The sequence below is a fragment of the Astatotilapia calliptera genome, chromosome 10, assembly GCF_964374335.1.
Source record: "Astatotilapia calliptera chromosome 10, fAstCal68.1, whole genome shotgun sequence".
Classification (NCBI taxonomy): domain Eukaryota; kingdom Metazoa; phylum Chordata; class Actinopteri; order Cichliformes; family Cichlidae; genus Astatotilapia; species Astatotilapia calliptera.
The window spans coordinates 27,046,620-27,065,369 of NC_137431.1; the positions used below are offsets into that span (position 1 = coordinate 27,046,620).

The 18,750-nt window shown below is 38.4% G+C and overlaps 1 protein-coding gene across 10 annotated transcripts in view; it reads right to left on the reverse strand.

Annotated features, from left to right (window-relative positions):
- ncam1a (neural cell adhesion molecule 1a) overlaps positions 1-18,750 on the reverse strand; it is a 267,850-nt gene that overhangs the window by 42,433 nt on the left and 206,667 nt on the right. For 4 of the 10 annotated variants that reach the window (XM_080307304.1, XM_080307308.1, XM_080307307.1 and 1 more), the window contains 6 exons: positions 13,480-13,664; positions 12,758-12,854; positions 10,220-10,387; positions 6,718-6,843; positions 5,106-5,120; positions 2,370-2,417 (listed from right to left, as the gene is read on the reverse strand). In XM_080307304.1, coding sequence (XP_080163430.1) covers positions 2,370-2,417; positions 5,106-5,120; positions 6,718-6,843; positions 10,220-10,387; positions 12,758-12,854; positions 13,480-13,664 — 639 coding nt within the window. The remainder of the gene's footprint in view (positions 1-2,369; positions 2,418-5,105; positions 5,121-6,717; positions 6,844-10,219; positions 10,388-12,757; positions 12,855-13,479; positions 13,665-18,750) is intronic. The other 6 variants (XM_026181169.2, XM_026181164.2, XM_026181163.2 and 3 more) reach the window with 3 other exon arrangements.

Consider the following 18,750-nt stretch of genomic DNA (forward strand, 5'->3'; position numbering starts at 1 on the left):
TGAATATATGAGGTACTGGATATTTAGTTATGGCTGTTAACAACACTGAGAATATCAGTAAATAACCAAACAAATAAACTAATTAAGATATTGAAGACTCAGCCAAAACTATACACCCAGAATTGCCTCATGCATCCAGTTGACAGCTTTTCCTCTGGCATTTTTTTCCCTCTGTTATTTATTTTGGTAACAATTTGGCCAGATCTGAATTTTAACTTGTACCCATTCTAGTAGGGCTGATTGTCTTTGAAAATAAATGACATGTCGAACAGAAAATCAATTTTAAAATCAATACAAATCAATTTTAGTTGTTGTTGTGTTTTTTTTGGTAACAATAGAGCTTAAATGAAAACAGAGGAAACTGCATAAAACCATGCCAACTAAGTATGATACACAACACAGCAGACAACAATAGGAACACATGAAAAATCTGAAGAAATAAGTTCTACGACAATCTAAAAAAGCACATGTGGCATTTGTTCTGAGGAATGCATTTGTAAAAGCACTGAGCAGATACACTGCCATCAGCTGCATCCTATTTCAAGCTAATGAATAGTCACAACTGCATTAGACAAATGTTATTAAAATGGTGTGTCAAAAAGGAAAGACTTGTTAAGAACAATATTGAGACATACAGATCTCACACAGCAGACACATCATACATCAGGAACTTAAAAGGAGCAACTACACTTACAGCAATTACTCCAGTGACCAAACACACATGTTATGCTTCTTTACACACTGCACACTGTTAACCAAAATGACGTTTTAAGGTCTGTGAAAACCACAAATGACAGCAATAAGCAGTCAGACAGGTTAGTCACTTAGCAGTGCTACTGGTTAAAATTTTACTGCACACAATGACGTTAAAAACCTCAACCCGGGTCTGCTTGGGCTTTGTTGATCAGTGTCAGCGATCTCCCTTTTTCTTGTTTTTCAGAAAACGGGCTAAGTAGTCACAAAAAGTATTTGTGGAGGAGCAAGTTATTTTTGGTCCATTCCCTTAAAACATTCATTAGAAAATCCTGGTCTCTGCTTCCTACTTAGTCACAGCTTTCAGTCCCAGTCAGATAAAGAACAATTGGCAGTGGCTATCCATGCTCTGGCGTAGCCAGTCAATACATGAAGGATGATTTTGAGATGCTGTTAACACGCTGCTGTCTGGCTTTTCAGAGAGAAATGGAGTGAATGCACACTAAGGGGAGGATTCAACTCATGAGCGATCTGGGAGAAAACAAGTTGTGATTAAATTGAGTGGATGAAACAACTGAAAGATTCACCGAAAAGACAGATATCCTTCTGTCATTTTAAAGAATGGCTCCTCATGATTCGTTCAGCTGTGAATGTAACAACACTGCGGGACCAACCAAACTGTACTTTAACAACTGTCAGATCAGCTTAACTATATGCTGTGTCTCACCTAAACAGATAACAGGGTAAGAACCAGAAATAGCTTTCAATACTTTAATAGCTCCTCAGTATGTGAGATCTTAATAGTAAATTGTTTGATCATTTTTTGGGCGGTTGCCTTCCCTTTTTTTGCACGCTTTTTTTTTTATTTTTTATTTTTACAAATAAACAGATACATCTGAAAATTAGCTTTCATTTGTCATTAGCAGCCATGCCCGTTAGCGTGAACAAATGGCACATTGAACATACGCTGATTTGATGTTTAGCTTTGTTTTTAGGAGAAAAAATGGTGCAAAATAAATGTTCACTGAATCTACTTTAAGATCAACTAAATATGTAAGTACACTAGAATTTGCTTAAATTACGAATGTTTTTACTCAGTAAAAGTATAGAAATTGCAGCATTCTGTTATGACACAAACAGAATATGAGGTGTTAGCATGGACCCTACTACCTTAATGTTTATAGCAAATAATAGCATAAACAATTTGTATGATGTAGTGGTATGAGTTTTCTATAAACCACCTAACTTTATACTAAGGTGTTAGCATGATACCTCTACAAATAGCAATTAAACTACAGTAAGTATCCTCTACACCTGTCAAAGTAAGCGGCTCAGTAGATAAAGCAGGCCTGGTAAAACAAACTCATATATTCCAACTGCACAACAACGGTCTCAAGAATCTAATTTTGAATATTAATGAACAGGCAAGTTGTGTTAATTCTGCAAACACAACACTATGTCAGATGGTTAACCTTTAAGTGTTAGTAAAAATCTAAATTTTTAAGTATTTGAGACAATTAGCAAAGCTATTCGATTTCTTTGTCAATTTTCACTCTGTAGAGGGATTCTGAGCCCTCCTATGACCCACAACAAATATAAATGAAAACTAGATGCAATGCCAAGCAGGTAAGAGAGGTAAAGAGACACAGCGCACACTGCTGGACTGGCATACTCACTACGGGCCATACTGGTGGCAGCAATAGGGGGTGGTATCTCTGATGAAACTGAAAGATGGTGAAAACAAAATGAGAGGCGCTGGAGTCCTCAACAGAAAAAAACCCCCTCAAGGATGGGACTGTTTCTTTTTGTCTCTTGGTCATAAAGAATTTGCCTGGATCACTGACAAATCTAAATCAAATCTAATGTGTTAATATGGACATGAAATGATATGAATAAATGCAATTTTATATTTCCATTTGATATTTTCATACTGATTATATACTGGTTCTCTCAGGGTGCATTGTGCCACTTATAAGAACACAAAACTTACTGTGTAATTCTGGCCCAACCAGTAGCATTTACATGCTCACTAAGCTCAGATCTTTGCTCTTTAACAGCAATGGAAATGTGAGCACTTGCTAAGACATCATTTCTTCTTGCTGACAACCACTGACAGCTATTCATCTAAGAGTTTAAAAAGCTCATAGTTCTTCAAGTATTAGATATTGTAAACTAGTGGGCTGCAAATACACTAAGAATCATAACATTTAGGCAGTTTACAGGAATAGGTTTGTTCATGTCCTCCCACTGATCCAACTGAAGCCAAATGGTTCACAACTGTGGTTTCCTAGGTTCCTCCCACATTGCATGCATACATGCATTTTAGATATTTGCAAACAGATTTAGAATTTTCTTGCCTGAAATACTGGGCTCAGGTCTTGACAGCCCACCTGGGTTTAAGACCGTGGCTGCTTATAGCGCCTCGATATTTAGAATGCATAAAAGGCTGAAATGAACAACTTATAAGTTGACAGAAATTATGCTCCTTTATCTTTTGAAAGCTCAGGCCTGTAGCATTAAATTAAGTTCTTATGAAAGTAAAATTATGGCCAGATTTACCAAAATTTTGCAGCGCTTGTAAGACTTTTGAGGAAAAAGCTGCATTCTTGTTTGTACAGTAGTGACTGTAACATGTCATATTGATTTCTTACTATACCTATGGCAACTGCCTTTTGTTTTGTTTACAGCAACAACATACAATTACTCGCTTAACAAAATTATAAGCACAACAATCAGACACACACACTCACCCAAACACTTAGGCGCTACAGCACTATTACACTCTTTACACCAAGTTAATTAAATTCTTCTCTTTAACTCTCTTTTAAAAAGACGCAACTTATTTGTCCCTAAAAGTATTATACGGCAGAAAACATACACACAATGTAAACAGCTGCACATTTCCCAGTCATGCTTCTGGAACTGAAGCTTTTGACAGTGGTACTATGAAGTCAGTGCACTGTGTTGAAGAAAATGTAATCAGAAAATCTATCCATCTTTCTTCTGATTATCTAATTTAGAATCACAATTAGCTGGGTACGTTGGGGCGAGAGGCAGGGTACACCCTGGACAGGTCGCCTATTTATCGCAGGGCGAACACAGAGAGACCGACAACCATTCACACAATCACATTCACAACTACGGCCAACTTAGAATGTCCTTAGACCGTGGGAGGAAGCCAAAATACTCAAGAACCCAAACGGTGAACAAGCAAACTCCACACAAAAAAGTCCCAGCAGACTGGTGGATTCAAACCCTGGGCCTTCTTAATATGAGGCACTGGTGGTTAGCACTATTGCCTCAGGACAAAAAGGTCCTAGGTTCAAATCCGATTTACATTTCAACACTATTGTGTTGAAATGTAATTGGCAAGCATGTCGAGCTGTTTTCACTACTTTTTAGTTCTGGCTGGAAACTTTTCTGCTGAAGTTTACTTGCACTGCAGTGTTTCAGTATTTGGTTGTATTTTTTCACTTTTCAACATTCTTCTAAAGGTTGTAGATAAAGTGAACTGGTGAAATGTTTTTCTGTGTGTGTATGTGTGTATTTTTCTATTAAGGAAGATACAATGCATTGAGCTTCTGGGTCTCTGTATTATACGAGATATTAAAACCTCTTCCTGTGTAACAGTAAGCACAGTCTTTTCTCAAAGAAAGCTACACCTCCCTCCTCCAGTAATCTACTGCAAACTAGTAGTTTTTTTATTTTCTTACTTTCCAGATATTAATCTCTGTGTCTGAAAACATCTAATATCAAAAGAATGGGAACCCAAAAGATCTGGGGCAGTTGAAGACTGGAATATACGTAAAATATATGCAAAGACACCTGGTTTTTAAAATAATTACCAGAAATGATTCCATACATCGTCGGATAATGCAACTATATATAGTCTTTAATTTAGGCGACGTCATAGTCTGAAGAGAGTATATTCCTTATATAACATTCCCTGACTGAACTACTGCAATGCAGAAGTACATAATTTTTTTTTAAAGAAAAAAAAAAAACCCACACCTTTAAGGCGTCATGAGACAAAAAACACTAAAAAAAACAGGAATTACAAGCAGGACTGTTGCAGAAAACAACCTGCTCTTTAAGACCATCACACATATATCTCTAAAATGATCCTGACACTGCATAAAAGTATTCCATTTGCTATATTAGGAAAAAAAAAAGAAGAAGAAACTAATGCTGATTGGTTGGGGGGAAAAAGAAAATTCATAGTTCTGGGGCACTGGATGATGATTCTGTGGAACACTGTGTGATCAGTTCTTACATCCAGTTGGCTGTAGCATCATTTAGTAACCACTCATTTTTTTTAACACAGAGAACGGTGAGGGTAAAATACAACGGGAGGATGGAGACAAAATGCAGACGAATATAAAGCAGCCAAGACATGGAGGACAGAAACTTACTTGTGACAGAATACCCTGAGAAGTCCAATGGAAGAGAGAACAGATGAAAAACCAGATGAGAAAACAATAAAACAAAGAGAAGAAAAAAACAATGAAATGAGAAATATGATCAATGAAAGAGGCCAGCTGCCCTGTCAAATCGTTAACCCACTGTCTATTGTGCCTTACTGAGTATTCTGTTCACACAAAGTTCTGCTTCTCTCTGTTTTACAGTTGATAATACTGGTACTGTATCAGCAACTACAGTAGAAAATACTTTTAATGACTTCAAGGTGTCGATCAAGGTAAGGAATCTGGATTTGCGGCTGATAATCGCCCCCTCCCCCCACTCTGATGCAATATAACAAACTGATTACAGCATCTAATATGATTCCTCCATCAAATTTTAGTCAATTTTTGTAACGTCTGAGCTGAACTTCAAGTTAAAAGGGTTTCCAAAATAAGCATAATGAACACAGGGAAGAGATTTGTTTTTTTTTTTTACTGCAAGCAAAATAAGAGGATGCTGAGGAGCTATTTCTAAAGGGGGGGGGGTGAAGAAGCACACAAATGGAAGTGTGACATGAAGGCAGGCACAAAATAAGACAAAGATTTATTCCTGACCTTGGTTTGAAATGCTGACTGATAAAAAGCTCTGTTTCCTCTCCCGTGAATTTACATCCTTATTATTTTTTACTATGTTACAATGTGCAATCACTTGTTATCATGTTAAACAGCAGTTACTGGATCCTTTTTGCTATATGATTTGGATTTGAAAGAGAATCAAAATGCAGAATGTACGCGTATTTACACTACTATCTGGCCCAATTTATACTTCAGTGAGAAGCGTGTGACAAAAATACACTCAAAGTCACATTTCATGTCAGGCCGACACATCCTGGTGATGACAAGTGTCACATACCTGCTCTTTGATGTAAAGTTTGCCCCATATGTCTAACTAACTAAGCTGTGATATATAGGAAGCACCAAGGGCAATGACAAATATGTCCAGAATATCCACCAAACCCGCTTTAACGCCGTTAAATAGAAAATGTTCTTGACCTTCTAAAATATCCAGTAATTCATCATGCTCTGCCATCACTATCAGAAAATATAAACAATTCTCAGCAGGACTCGATGTGTGGCTGCTACATTAAAAATGCATGCTGTCACTGAACTATAAATACAGAGACAACACTCCTTCACACTGAAGTATAAATCAGCTTTAAGAATGTGCACGTACTTTGCAGAAAGCTTTCAGTAAATCACCTGAGCTGTGGGCTATGAAGACGAGGGTTCATTCAGACTTACACGCTGCAAACATTCACCAAAAAAAGAGGTACATAAAAGTGCTAGGTGATGAAGGAGAGGTAGGTTACACATTGCATCGTTAACCCTATTAACAAAGTTGGATCATGGAGTGACGGCGTCGTCGTGAGTTATCGTTTCTTCTGGCCTGGATGGAAAAGGATTGCGCTGGGGGCTTGGCATGAGAATAGAGGAACGTAAGGGTGAAAGCATCTGGGCACAGCTAGACACGGGGAGGCAGCGGAGTGAGCTACGGCATTAGGTTCAAAGCATTTGGGTCAGAGGAGCACTTAGAGCAGGAGCAAGAAGCGAGGGGAGTACTTACGGACTGGCTCAGTCTTGAAAGTGCTGGCCTGGCTGCTCTCGCCTTCACCTTTCCCATTGATGGCGGACATCCTGACCTCGTATGTAGTTTCTGGTTTCAAATTAGTGATGGTGATCCCAGTCATGTCTGTTGGAGGCAAGGTGGTGTTATTCCATAAAGGTGTACAGTGACCCAAGGAATTCAGAACTGAGACTCTGGGAACATTTCATATGTGACCCAATCATGTTGGCTTTTACCAATTTATGTGAGGTTGGTCAGTGTGGCTGCCTGCGTGCTACTTACCTTCTCATAGGCCGCAGTAGAGTAATGCACTAGTCCACCCGTTCAAGATTGTTTTCATTTTGTTTTTTACACTCACACTTTGCTCTGCTTCCCAAAGTAGAGATCTCTGTCTCCTCCTTTCGCTTAAGCTCACCACAATATAATAAAAATGGGGTATTTCTCCTATAAGTTGCTCAGAATGATTCAGCGGGATGCCTGCTGTGGCCTGATCCATATTAGGAGAAGAATATTTCCTACATGAAACCTTGGAACTACAAAAAACCGAGGCAGTAATTCCATGCTGAAAGCTTTTTGTTGACACTTGATGCCAGGACCCCACAGGTGAACTACAATTTTAATGAGTTTATAACAATGACTCAGTTGCATACAAACAGCAACCACAATGACCAATAGAGGGGTTATTAATTTTAATTGTATATGTGAAAAACAAATCCCAAGAAGGGCATAAATTGTAATTGCAGAGGGGCTCTGTGATTTTATATTTCAGGTTCTATTGTTGGGGGGGAATCAAAGATCTATTGTTATACAAGAGCTCTCAGGTGTATTATTTTTTTTAAAGGCCATTGCAGTGATCTTTAAATGCCATTTTTCAGGGTAAATTCCATTGATATAACCAATAATCTCCCAACAACAACAACAATCTATATTCAATAATCTACATTGAAGTGTAATACATCTTATAAAATTATTACTTTCTAAAACTCAGTTTTAAGATTTTTTTAAGTTTAAAATTTGCTTTTGACAGTCACGTTGTTCCTTCCAAGGAACAGTTGAGATTTCAGTCACGATACACATTCACGGTCTTGACATTTGTTATAAAACTGAGTTGGCTGATCTCTCAGTGTGCTATACAAAGAATAGTAATTTCATGGATGAGAACAAATTTAGGCTGTGAAAACCAACTGAGAAACATCTCTCCATTACTGTGACCATTTATGTCTCAAATTTATGTATCAGTGAGACGGACTTGCAGAAAGAGCTGAGCATAAGGCTGCTCGGGGAAACTGCATGAATACAGCTTTCAAGCATTAGAGCAGATGAATTGAGAACTGGGCTTTTAGCAGCAGCATAAAACTGATGTCTTTGCTGAGTCCATTAATGGTCAGATTAAATTTTTACAGCCAGCTCAAAGTAATATACCTGTGGGGGGGGGGCATGTTGGTTGCCTCTGCTTATGTAAAAGGTTTTCTCCACAAATAAAACGTTATTAAATTCGGTGCATCTTAGTCAGTGTCTTTCAACATTACTGCAGCACTAATATTGTAATTACGTGTACAATGTGAAAAATTTACTGTTATTTCCATAAACAGTAAGGACTAAAATTCAATATTTGGTTAAAAACATATAAAAGGACATCCAGATACTGGGTATCTGAGAAAATGATTATTAGTATTAAGGATTTGTGATTAGATTTAATTATAAAAATGTATAATATCCAGGTACCGATTAGTATTAATAATTTTCAGTCAAAAGGTAGGTAAATAATGTGAAATATTACTTGATATGCTCACTGATTTTAGAAATAGGTCCTAAAATGATGTGTTTTTAATTAATGCTTATTTGAATTCACAGTAACATCAGCCTATCAATAGTGCGAGCTCGTATATCTTCAATAAATCCCAAACTAAAGACAAAAACACTAAAAGAAAAAGAGTATTTTCATGTATAGAACTGAATGCTCCATGGCCCCAAAACCACTGCCATCAAAAACACATCAGTGAGAAATACCAGTCAAGCACTGAGGTAGATTACCATTAAGATCTACTCTGCACTGTATACTTTATGCATTATGGGAAAGCAAATGTGAGTATTTTATATTTACACAGAAATTACTACAGACTATATGGATACACAATGCATGAAGCTACATATGATCTGTTAGTACATGCAGAAATATTTACACAGTGCAGAAGTAAGGCTGTTTTATGTGTGTGCACACAGCAGCATCAGTACCTATATAGCATGGACCCACAGTGATATGGGTGTGGTATCTATATCTGGCAGTACTGCTTTTAAACATGTGATGGCAGCTCTGGGTCACAGTACTGTGACAGACACAAAAGCCTTTTTATTGACACAGTTCAGCCACTTGATAATTCAGTATCAGTAACAATATACTGCCTCCCTTCATGGCATATTGTAGCTTCAGTAGCTAGACCTTTAAAAAATGATATTACAAGTATCTTAGGAAATACGATGTGTTTTGCAAGGTCCTTTCACAGCATGTGTGTTTCAAAATCGCTCAGATTTATTAGACACAGAGTGGTTTAACTAGCTGTATGAAATATTTCTGACAACACTGACTGTTTGCGTGTGGGTCCATGCATTTCGTTTTGTGTACACGCTCACATGTCAGGCGGCTCATGGGCCTTGAGCTGACAGCACAGCCTGTCAGCCACTGACTGATACATCCCATGTGGCAGACAGGACGAAAACCATCCAGATTTGCAGGAGCCACAAACCCTCAGCGGGACGGGGATATTATCTAGGGCCTGTCAGTGTCGGAGCTGACTGTCATTTAGGCTATACTGTGTTCCACATCTCTTCTTGACATCAGCTACTGTCATGTTTGGATTAAATGTTGTCGCAGAACTGTTTTCGGCATGTAGGAACTAGACATAAACACATAACAGTCGCGGAGCTGAAACGCTGTGCTGCGTTTCTCTTTGCACCGCAAACTTTACAGTGGATTACCCTGGAATTTAATGTTTAAATATTATGATTAACAAGAAAATCTCAAGCCTTGAGCCTTTTTTACCTAACGGCAGAAATGAATAATTCCATAGATTTGCTGACAAAGATGGACTCTAGAGTCCTCCCCTTCAGGATGGCTCTTAAAGTATGATGCATCAGTTGGATGCTAAGAATTAAAGTGGCCTAAGTGGTACTAAGGTGTGGATGATGCAGCTGATGCCGACACGGAAAGTGGTAAATAACAACCCTTCCATCCACTGCGCTTCACTGAAAGTATGTTTTTCAGGGCTCTAAGGGGAAATGTATGGAAGAGATGACTACTCAGGAATCATAGCAAACCTAAATCATACAGAGAAATCTTTGTCCCAGCAGTCATTTTCAATCTCCTGCTAATGGTTAAATGAGGCTATACGAGCCCTAAACTTCCATAATGGCATTTTTTGTAAAGGCTACCACTTCTACATGTGCTTGTTATACACAAGGAGGGATAATCCAGCAAATTTAGTTTGCGTTATGACCGACTCACCATCCTCAACATCTTCCTCCTTGCCAGTCCAGTCCTGGCCAGGCAAACGCCATTCCACTCTATACTTGATAATTGGCACTCCACCCATTGAATCAGGCTCCTCAAACTTTACCACTGCTGTGCTTGAGAAAGGCTCCACTTGTTGAATTACAGGCGATGACGGCACCTCTGCAACGGCAAGCAGGGAAAATAATGTGTTAATACTTTTTTCAGTTTTCAAAAGCTTTTTAAAAAGCAAAAAAAAATTACAGCTTTTCATAAACTGCTTTTAGCTTCCATTGTGCACACTATGTTCTTTGCTCTGCTGCAGTGTGGGGAAAAAGAAAAACAACAAAAAAAGGACTAATATTTAATGTTAGGAATCGGTTTGATTAATTTAAAATAGGTTTCAGAGCTTCATAAACTCTTCTTCAATCGACTAATTTGAAATCTAGCCGCAGCAGCAGCAGCTCTTATCATAGCGGTTTTATATTTCTGGCTGTATTTGCATCTCTATCCTCTCTCTCTCCCTCTTTTCATGAAACTCATTTCAGCTTACTACAAAAATGTTACCATGCTGGAAAAGTGCTCACGTTGTGGCTAAACATAGGATGGTATTTACCACAGTGCAATTTCAGTCCTCACTTGAGATAACAATCACACCCACCTCTGTGAGTACTATGACAAAGGTCCTCACTGACATCATCAGCATTAACTGTTTTCATTTGCGAGGCTTTTTTATCAAACTTAAGAGAAAATGCTTCACATTCATTAATTAACAATTATGACACCAAGTTGCAGCCGTGCTAACTGTGTGCCCGGTACTCAAAGTTTGCAGGGACAGTACAACTTCAGCTCATCCCTGGGATTGATTTAATAACAAAATGAAACTTTCCTCTGTGGACGATGTCATTCTGTTTTTAATCTTTCAGCCTTTACGATGCTAATCAGTATATTAGTTCTGTGGTACACTGGTCTATTATTTGTGTCCCATGTAAATCACTGGTTAAAAAGTGACAGTTTCTTTTATTCTAGCCTTTTTGTTGCATGTTCATGTCAAGGTAAAACATCTAGATACAGAAAAATGATCAGGTCAATGCACAGAGTATCGCCTTACTGGAAATAAACCCACATGGATCCAGGGGGATGAAGTCTTTTGACTTTGCTGACATTTGCCGCCACATACTAAAATCATGATTAAGATATGTGTTTAAACAATTATTCCACGTTATTATTAATTCATTTGTTTGGTGTAATGAACATTGCAATGAAACAGGTTCACTAGCGAGGCTGAAGCACGTTAATCTTCTTTGATATCAATCTGCTGATAATTAAAAAAAAAAGCAAACTGGGATGACTATGTCACTGTCAAGAGGGATTAAACTAATTATAAGCTCATCTGCATATGTCTGCACGCGTCCTGGATCTGCTTACCCAATGATTTCTTTAATGATGCCTTTTCTGGACTGAGTACCGTGTCTCAAATAGCTTCGTTTGGTCGAGCTCTTTGCCTCACATTACATGCAAAAATGTTCTCACGGACATAATTGCAGAGAAAAGGTGTGGAGACTTATTTACAGGGTTCTTTTTAGGATAACTCTGTTTGGAAGCAGTCACTTTAGGCATACAGACGAGTTATGCAGCAAATTACAAAAAATACCTCAAAAAGCCTACAGGATATTACACAATGTCAGCACAGGGTGTTACCATAATTAATTTGACCACCCTGCATTTAGACAAGGTCCTGAGCGACCTTCTACTTCTAATGGGTCCAAAGCAATTTGCATACCAAATGAAGCTAACGCGAGAAAATAAGACTTAAAGGGCAGTTCCGCTGTGATTTCAATTTTCTTCCATTGCCTGTCTAGCCTGTGCTCTGAGTGTCTCCAAGTCCTGGTTTGTTTTTCTTCCCTATTTATACTGCAGGATGCCTTTGTGCTTCCTCATACACAAACACAATGCCACTTTTCATTTGTATCCAGGCAATACACGCATATCTTTGCTAGAAGTCTTTTAATCATCTGAAGTCAATTCACACCATCCTGACTACACTTTCACAAGTAGATGCTTCAGATCTGCGCACTGTTGCTCTAAATACAGACAAAGCAGATAAATTAGTTCATCATAAATTCTAAATCTTTCATTCATACTTCTCATTCATTACCACTTGTCTTGCATACAGCAGTGGTTCCATTTGTTCCTGCTCTGCTAGAACTTCTGATGGAGATTTTTTTATACCTTTGCTTCCTAAAGTAGCTTCTGATTGCATTCAGAAATTACTTTTACATTTTTACTGCTAAACTGATCGACCTTTCTCTTGGTTTTACTGGTGAGTTGTCAAACCATTTGTTTTTAGGTGGTTAGATCCATATTGGGAATATGACTCTAAAATTCAGTCCATGGCAGTGGTTTGTGAAGTTGTTATTTCACTTCTGCATAAAAGACACTGGCCAGCCTGGAAACGTGAAGTCTCGTCATTTCATTATTTAGAGTGTTTCTTTTGTTTCCCCAAGACACTAAAAATTTCACCTAAATGGGAGTAATTTCTGGTTAACAAACCTGCTTGGATAAGAAGGAATTCCTTGGATTCAGAACCCATCACATTGGTCGCTGTGCAGTTGTAACTGCCAAAGTCGTTTTGAGAATCAGGGGTAATCTGAAAGACAAAAAGAAACAAAAAGAGACAAAAACACCGAGAAATATCAGGTTATGTCTCAAGTTTTTGGATGTGAACACAAAAAAAAAGAAAGAAAAAAAGACTCTGACTATATGCATGACGAACTTAAACACAGTGTAGATCATTAGGGTGTAGTCTCACTTAATGCTTTTCTGCTATTTAGCATTTGTGTTAGATCTGGAGCCTGGTTGTTATGCAGATGCACAGATTTCTTGATTTTAATCATTACCCATTGGTTCATTAACACAGTGTCTAGCAGTTGAGTGTGCTCAACACTAGGCCTATAATTATAGTCCATTTAAAGTTGGTCTGGAACTACTTGTTAGCTTTTAATGCAATCTTTCACGTTACTCTTTAATCTCACTAAAACAGTGGCTTATATTAGCCACAATTCATTCTTGTGTAACAAACAGAAAGCCTTTTGTGAGCTACGACTCTGTTTTTTTGTGTGTGCGTTTTTGGATACTTCTCAAAAACAATAAAAAAAACGGAGCTGCGTTCTAAGTAATCTGCCAAACTATGTCAAATATACAGAGCATGTTTGTGTATTTTGTGCCTCTTTATGTCAGTAGAAATCAGCATTAAGAAGACAGATGCAGCACACCTCAAGGTAGCTGACGGATGGTGTGTTATAGATCTTCATATTAGTGCTGTTGGCAGTGGGCAGCTGGAAGCCGTCTCTGAACCAAACCACCGAGGCTCCGGGATGAGCCTCCACCTCACAACTGATGTTGGCCGGGTTTCCCTCCCATGTATATACTGTCACCGAACCCAGGATCTTTGGAGTATCTGAAGGAATAGACAGGGGAGTGAGGATACTTGAAACAGATAAGCAGATTGTCAAAGGTTTACTGAAATTACTCAGTGGAAATAAACTGAATCTGACAAGTTAAAGAAAACAACTCTTATGGTTGGCCAAATTTATGCAGATGACTGACAAACCCGTGGAACAAACTCCTTTACGACACATGTGATGCATTATTAGGTAGTGCAGAAAGTAGTACTGGATACTCAATGGGGAGAAAAACAGATGAAACAAAAGAAGACATTCTGGGTGATGTAGGATTCATCAAACAGCACAATAATGACCCAAAATATCTGCAAGATGAAACAGCCAAGATGTAAATACTGCATATAATCAGCTGTATGTGAGTAAAACGTTCACTTTTACAACAGTCTAAATTGAATCCAACAGGAATCTGCTTGTAAAAAGCAGCACTGATTTTTAAGTATGTGCGGTATAATAAAAACTCCAAGCTCTGTTGAAAAGTCTAAAGGACAGAACGGTATCAGTCAGTTGGATATGGCCATTATATCTTGTCACGAATGGCAGTATTTCCTTTCATCCTTGAAGCTCTTCTCCACATTTCTAGCAGCTTTAATCAAGGCTACCAGTAAAAATACTCGATTTAGAATTCATGGCAGCAGAAAAAAGACATGTAAAACACACTCACTACGGAAAAGAAAGCAGTCGTGGCAATGGTGACAAAAGCTACAGTTTTACAGAATGGTAAACAGATGCTAAATGAATTCTAATGCTTTACTTGTGATCTATAAATTTAATGCCTTTTATGGTATGGATTTATGTTTTACAGCCAACTTGTGCTGGTTTTATAAGACATCAAAATGCTTCAGAGAGTTTATGAATGTGTTACAAATAAAAAAAAACCATTATAACTAATAATTATAAATTAGCACAACCACTTAGTTTAAAGAAATAGCACTGCTCGGGGTTTGATGACCAGATTATTTTTCTTTGATTTCTTTAATCTTATATGTGCCTGTAGCATACTTATGGATTATGCAGCAAAAATCAAATAAACGACTGAAACCAAGCAACAGTTTGACCAAGCTATTTTCACTTCCTACATGAAATGAGTTGATACCATATAGCCAAACCTGTTACACTGCACCCCAATTTTTGACAGGAAAACAGACAAGAGTAAAGGTAACGGACGGTAAAGTTAATTAATTCTTCCCTTCATTGTTTCCTTTTAAAATCTCCTGCTCAAATCACTGAGCATTGATTTTAAATTCAGTGAAGTATGCTTTGCTTCACGAGTGCCGTAAAATGCAGTGGCCCCTGACACTGCCAGGGCTTTACTTCTGACCCTATCCTTTAAAAGTCTGCAGCATGCTGCGGCTGGGATTGATGGACAAGGCTGAGTCAATAGATGTTCCATCTCCTGCAGCTCTGATTAGATTCTCACTCTTTCTGTCAGTGCTGCTTTTGGTCTCATTGACTCTATAGGGCCTGCGACTTGCCTGTTTGATTTCTGCAGGCTGCTAGCCTGGTATAGGTGAACATAGGAGGAATGCATCTGCCACATAGGGTTCATACATATCAAGTAGGCTGCATAGAGCTCATGTATATTAAATAGACTGCACAGTGCCCATAATGATATCATATAACAAAGTGCATACAAATGCAATAGTTATACAAAAAAGATGACAGCGTCACATTTGCATGACTAGTACATTCATACAAAAGTGGCAGCAACAGCGATACTTACTACACATAATATAAAGACTGCATTACTATTAGAAGGAATTTAGTCTTTTTTAGTGGAACACTGAAATAATACTCCATAAAACTCCCAACCAAAAACCCCTGAACTGTTTTACATTCAAAGTGTTTCCTGTTCAGCTTCTTTGGGGAATTAATCTGTAGTATGAATTAGTTTTTCTTTCTCTCATTGATCTGTCAGTTTCATACAATATGTAATCAATATCAGTATCGCAGAAAGAAATGCTGTCTTATGCCCATACACCAAGTAGGTGAATTAGCTTGTCTTTGGCTATCAGGACATCCTAACTTGAATGAATAATTGGCTATTGCAGGGGTTATTCTTCAATAGAACTACAGGCAGCCAACAATGGCTCTGTGCAGCTTCAATACTAAAATATCATCATGCTTGCTGATATTCAGCTCTTAACAACCGCAGGGGAAAAAAGCCATGCATAAGTCTGTAATAAAAAGCAAAATCTAAAGTTACAATTTCTAATTCTCCATCCAGCAGGACTAGGAGAATCAGAAAGAGTATGTAACAGGTGACCTGCTTGGAGCTCAAACAGTGTTTTCATTAGACATTCATGTTAAACAAACTTCAACCTCTGACAAAATGGAAGTCAAACAGAAAGGACATTAACACTTTCCTATCAGTCCTTCAGGAACAAACCTAGACATGCTCAGCCTAGCTAATGGGATCATGCTGTGAGGCAGATAGGAACTTCCATGCTTCGATAACGTCTCCATTGTGTGAGTGGGTGAGCGGTGATAGAGGGGACAGTGAGTGAGAGCTGTGCCCACGACAAAGCACCTTTTCTTATCGATAATTGCTTGGCAACAGTAAATCAGCTACCTGATAATTTGATGATTACTCTAGCAAGCCCTTAAACATCTCTATCAATGCTGAATTGTGATTATATCTCTAAGCAAATTACAAGCGCACTGAGCACAGGGGCATATTAATCCAATTAAGCATCCATTGGCCTTATTTCCCTCTCTCATTCTCTCTCTCTCTCTATCTTTTTTTTTTGTTAATTAAGTAACATTTGATAGGCGTCAAAATGAGATCAAGTATAATTTTATACACATCAAAGCACTAGTTTATAGTTTGGTGCTGATGGAGCATTAAACCATCACCAGGGTACATACACTGTACTATTAGGGTCATTTTGTTTTTTCTTGGTGCTGTAGCACAGCGGTCCCCAACCCCCGGGCCTCGGAACGGTACCGGTCCGTGAGTCGTTTGGTACCGGGCCGCGAGAGTTGAGGCTCAGATGTGAAATGTATGGTTTTCAGGGTTTTTATCGGTTTTCAGCGTTATTTTGTTATCGTTTTAATCGTTAACTCTGTTTTCCTGGGTCTTTTCAAGTGTGTTATGAATAAATCTTCTTTTTTTCGGTACCAGTACTAGTTTTATTTTGTTGTATTTATCCGCGACACATTAAAGGCCGGTCTGTGAAAAATATTGTCGGGCATAAACTGGTCCGTGGCGCAAAAAAGGTTGGGGACCGCTGCTGTAGCACACTGGAGCTTTGTAGTGTCTATATAAAAAATCAAACTTGTTGAAATTGTAATTCTCCTGGTACACCGCCCTAAAGATCAAAAGGGCCAACAGTCTCGCACTGTTGACCCTTACTTGGAGTGTCACAGACTCTCACGGTTGACCAGCTGCAGAAAGTACAATTTAGGCTTTACAGCATTTCTTGCAAGCTTCAAAGAACATGTCCAGTCCTGCAAAGACAGATGTGAAAAATGCCCACGATTAAGATCCAGAACTTATTTTTAGTCCTACGTGAAACAACGTCAGCTACACTATGGAGTATATTCAAATACTGTTGCTCAAAAATAAAGGGAAGTTTAAAATCTGCTGTGTACCCCTGAGTGTACCTTTTGACTGGTACCATGCCAAGATGGATGATGAATGTTAACTCTCCATCAAAGGTAATGTGACTGTCCCTGATGGGCTGAGACAAATGCAACCATATGACAGAAGGAAGATGCTGAAAAATGACCAAACTTCAGTCAAGAGAACATCTGAGATGATCCATCCACAACACGAGGTTAGTCATTGATATGCTGCTGTGCGCTCTGGATGATTCTGAACTGAAATCTTAGTTCGCCTCTGATTGATTCTTCGTGTGTGGCAAACTGTGAGCCAATGGGCTGTAGCTACATTGTAAGGTTTTAAAAACTGAGCTTAAAGGGACACTGCACATGAGTAGTGCTAATGGAAAGCCAGAGAGGCTGACAATGACCATAGATTGTTTTTAGAGGCTTCTTCATATCAAATAAAAGAAGATAGATATTAAAAAGACATCAGTAAGAACTAGGATCCAAAAGCAGGGTTGATACCTGATTTCCTGAAGAGTTGTTCTTAATTACCTGTAACTGCTGTAGTACATTTAAAAACACTTACGACACAATGTTATAAGAATGTTATTTTAAATTTAGACATATGGAAGTTTGCTTTTGTTTCTTTTGTGCTGTTAAGTCATTTTTAATGCATCAGCTAATTTGAGAATGGGCTTGAAGATGATACCCTCACCCTTAAGGACTTTAACTGATCTTGTTACTATCTGCGATAACATTGGTCACCTTTCTCACTCACTATGTGCTAACAGACCTCTCCGCATTGAATCATACTTGTTATTAATCTCTGGCTCTCTTCCACAGCATGTCTTTTATCCTGTCTTCCTTCTCTCACCCCAACTGGTCGCAGCAGATGGCCCCGCCCCTCCCTGAGCCTGGTTCTGTTGGAGGTTCCTTCCTGCAAAAGGGAGTTTTTCCTTCCCACTGTCGCCAAAGTGCTTGCTCATAGGGGGTCATATGATTGTTGGGTTTTTCTCTGTATGTATTATTGTAGGGTCTACCTTACAAAATAAAGTGCCTTGAGGCGACTGGTGTTGTGATTTGCCGCTGTATAAATAAAACTGAATTGAATTGAAAATTGATACTGTCAACAGCTTGGTATAAATTAAATAATAATGAAGTAATGTTAGACAAACCAAGCACAGTTTATCTAATGTTTGCTACACCTGACAGCACACATTGCCTCTTTAATGTCTAAATGCTTTTCTATCCTCTCTTTGTGAAACCAGCTCAAGGTTTTGGTGTCACACTGAGACCTTCCATCTAGAGACACCTTTTTGAATAAGCATTAAACATGCATATGAGGAGAAATATCTGTGTGAGATGAGAAAAAGATTTCCACATGCAAGGCAGCCACAAGGCAGCAGTGGTTTAAATCGATGTCATGAGTATCAAGTTATTCTTGACTGGAGAGACATGCTCTCTTGCTCTTACTGTTAAATTGCTAGTGCTATAGATTTCCTTGCCTACAGCTAAAACCATCAGCTAAAGAACAAA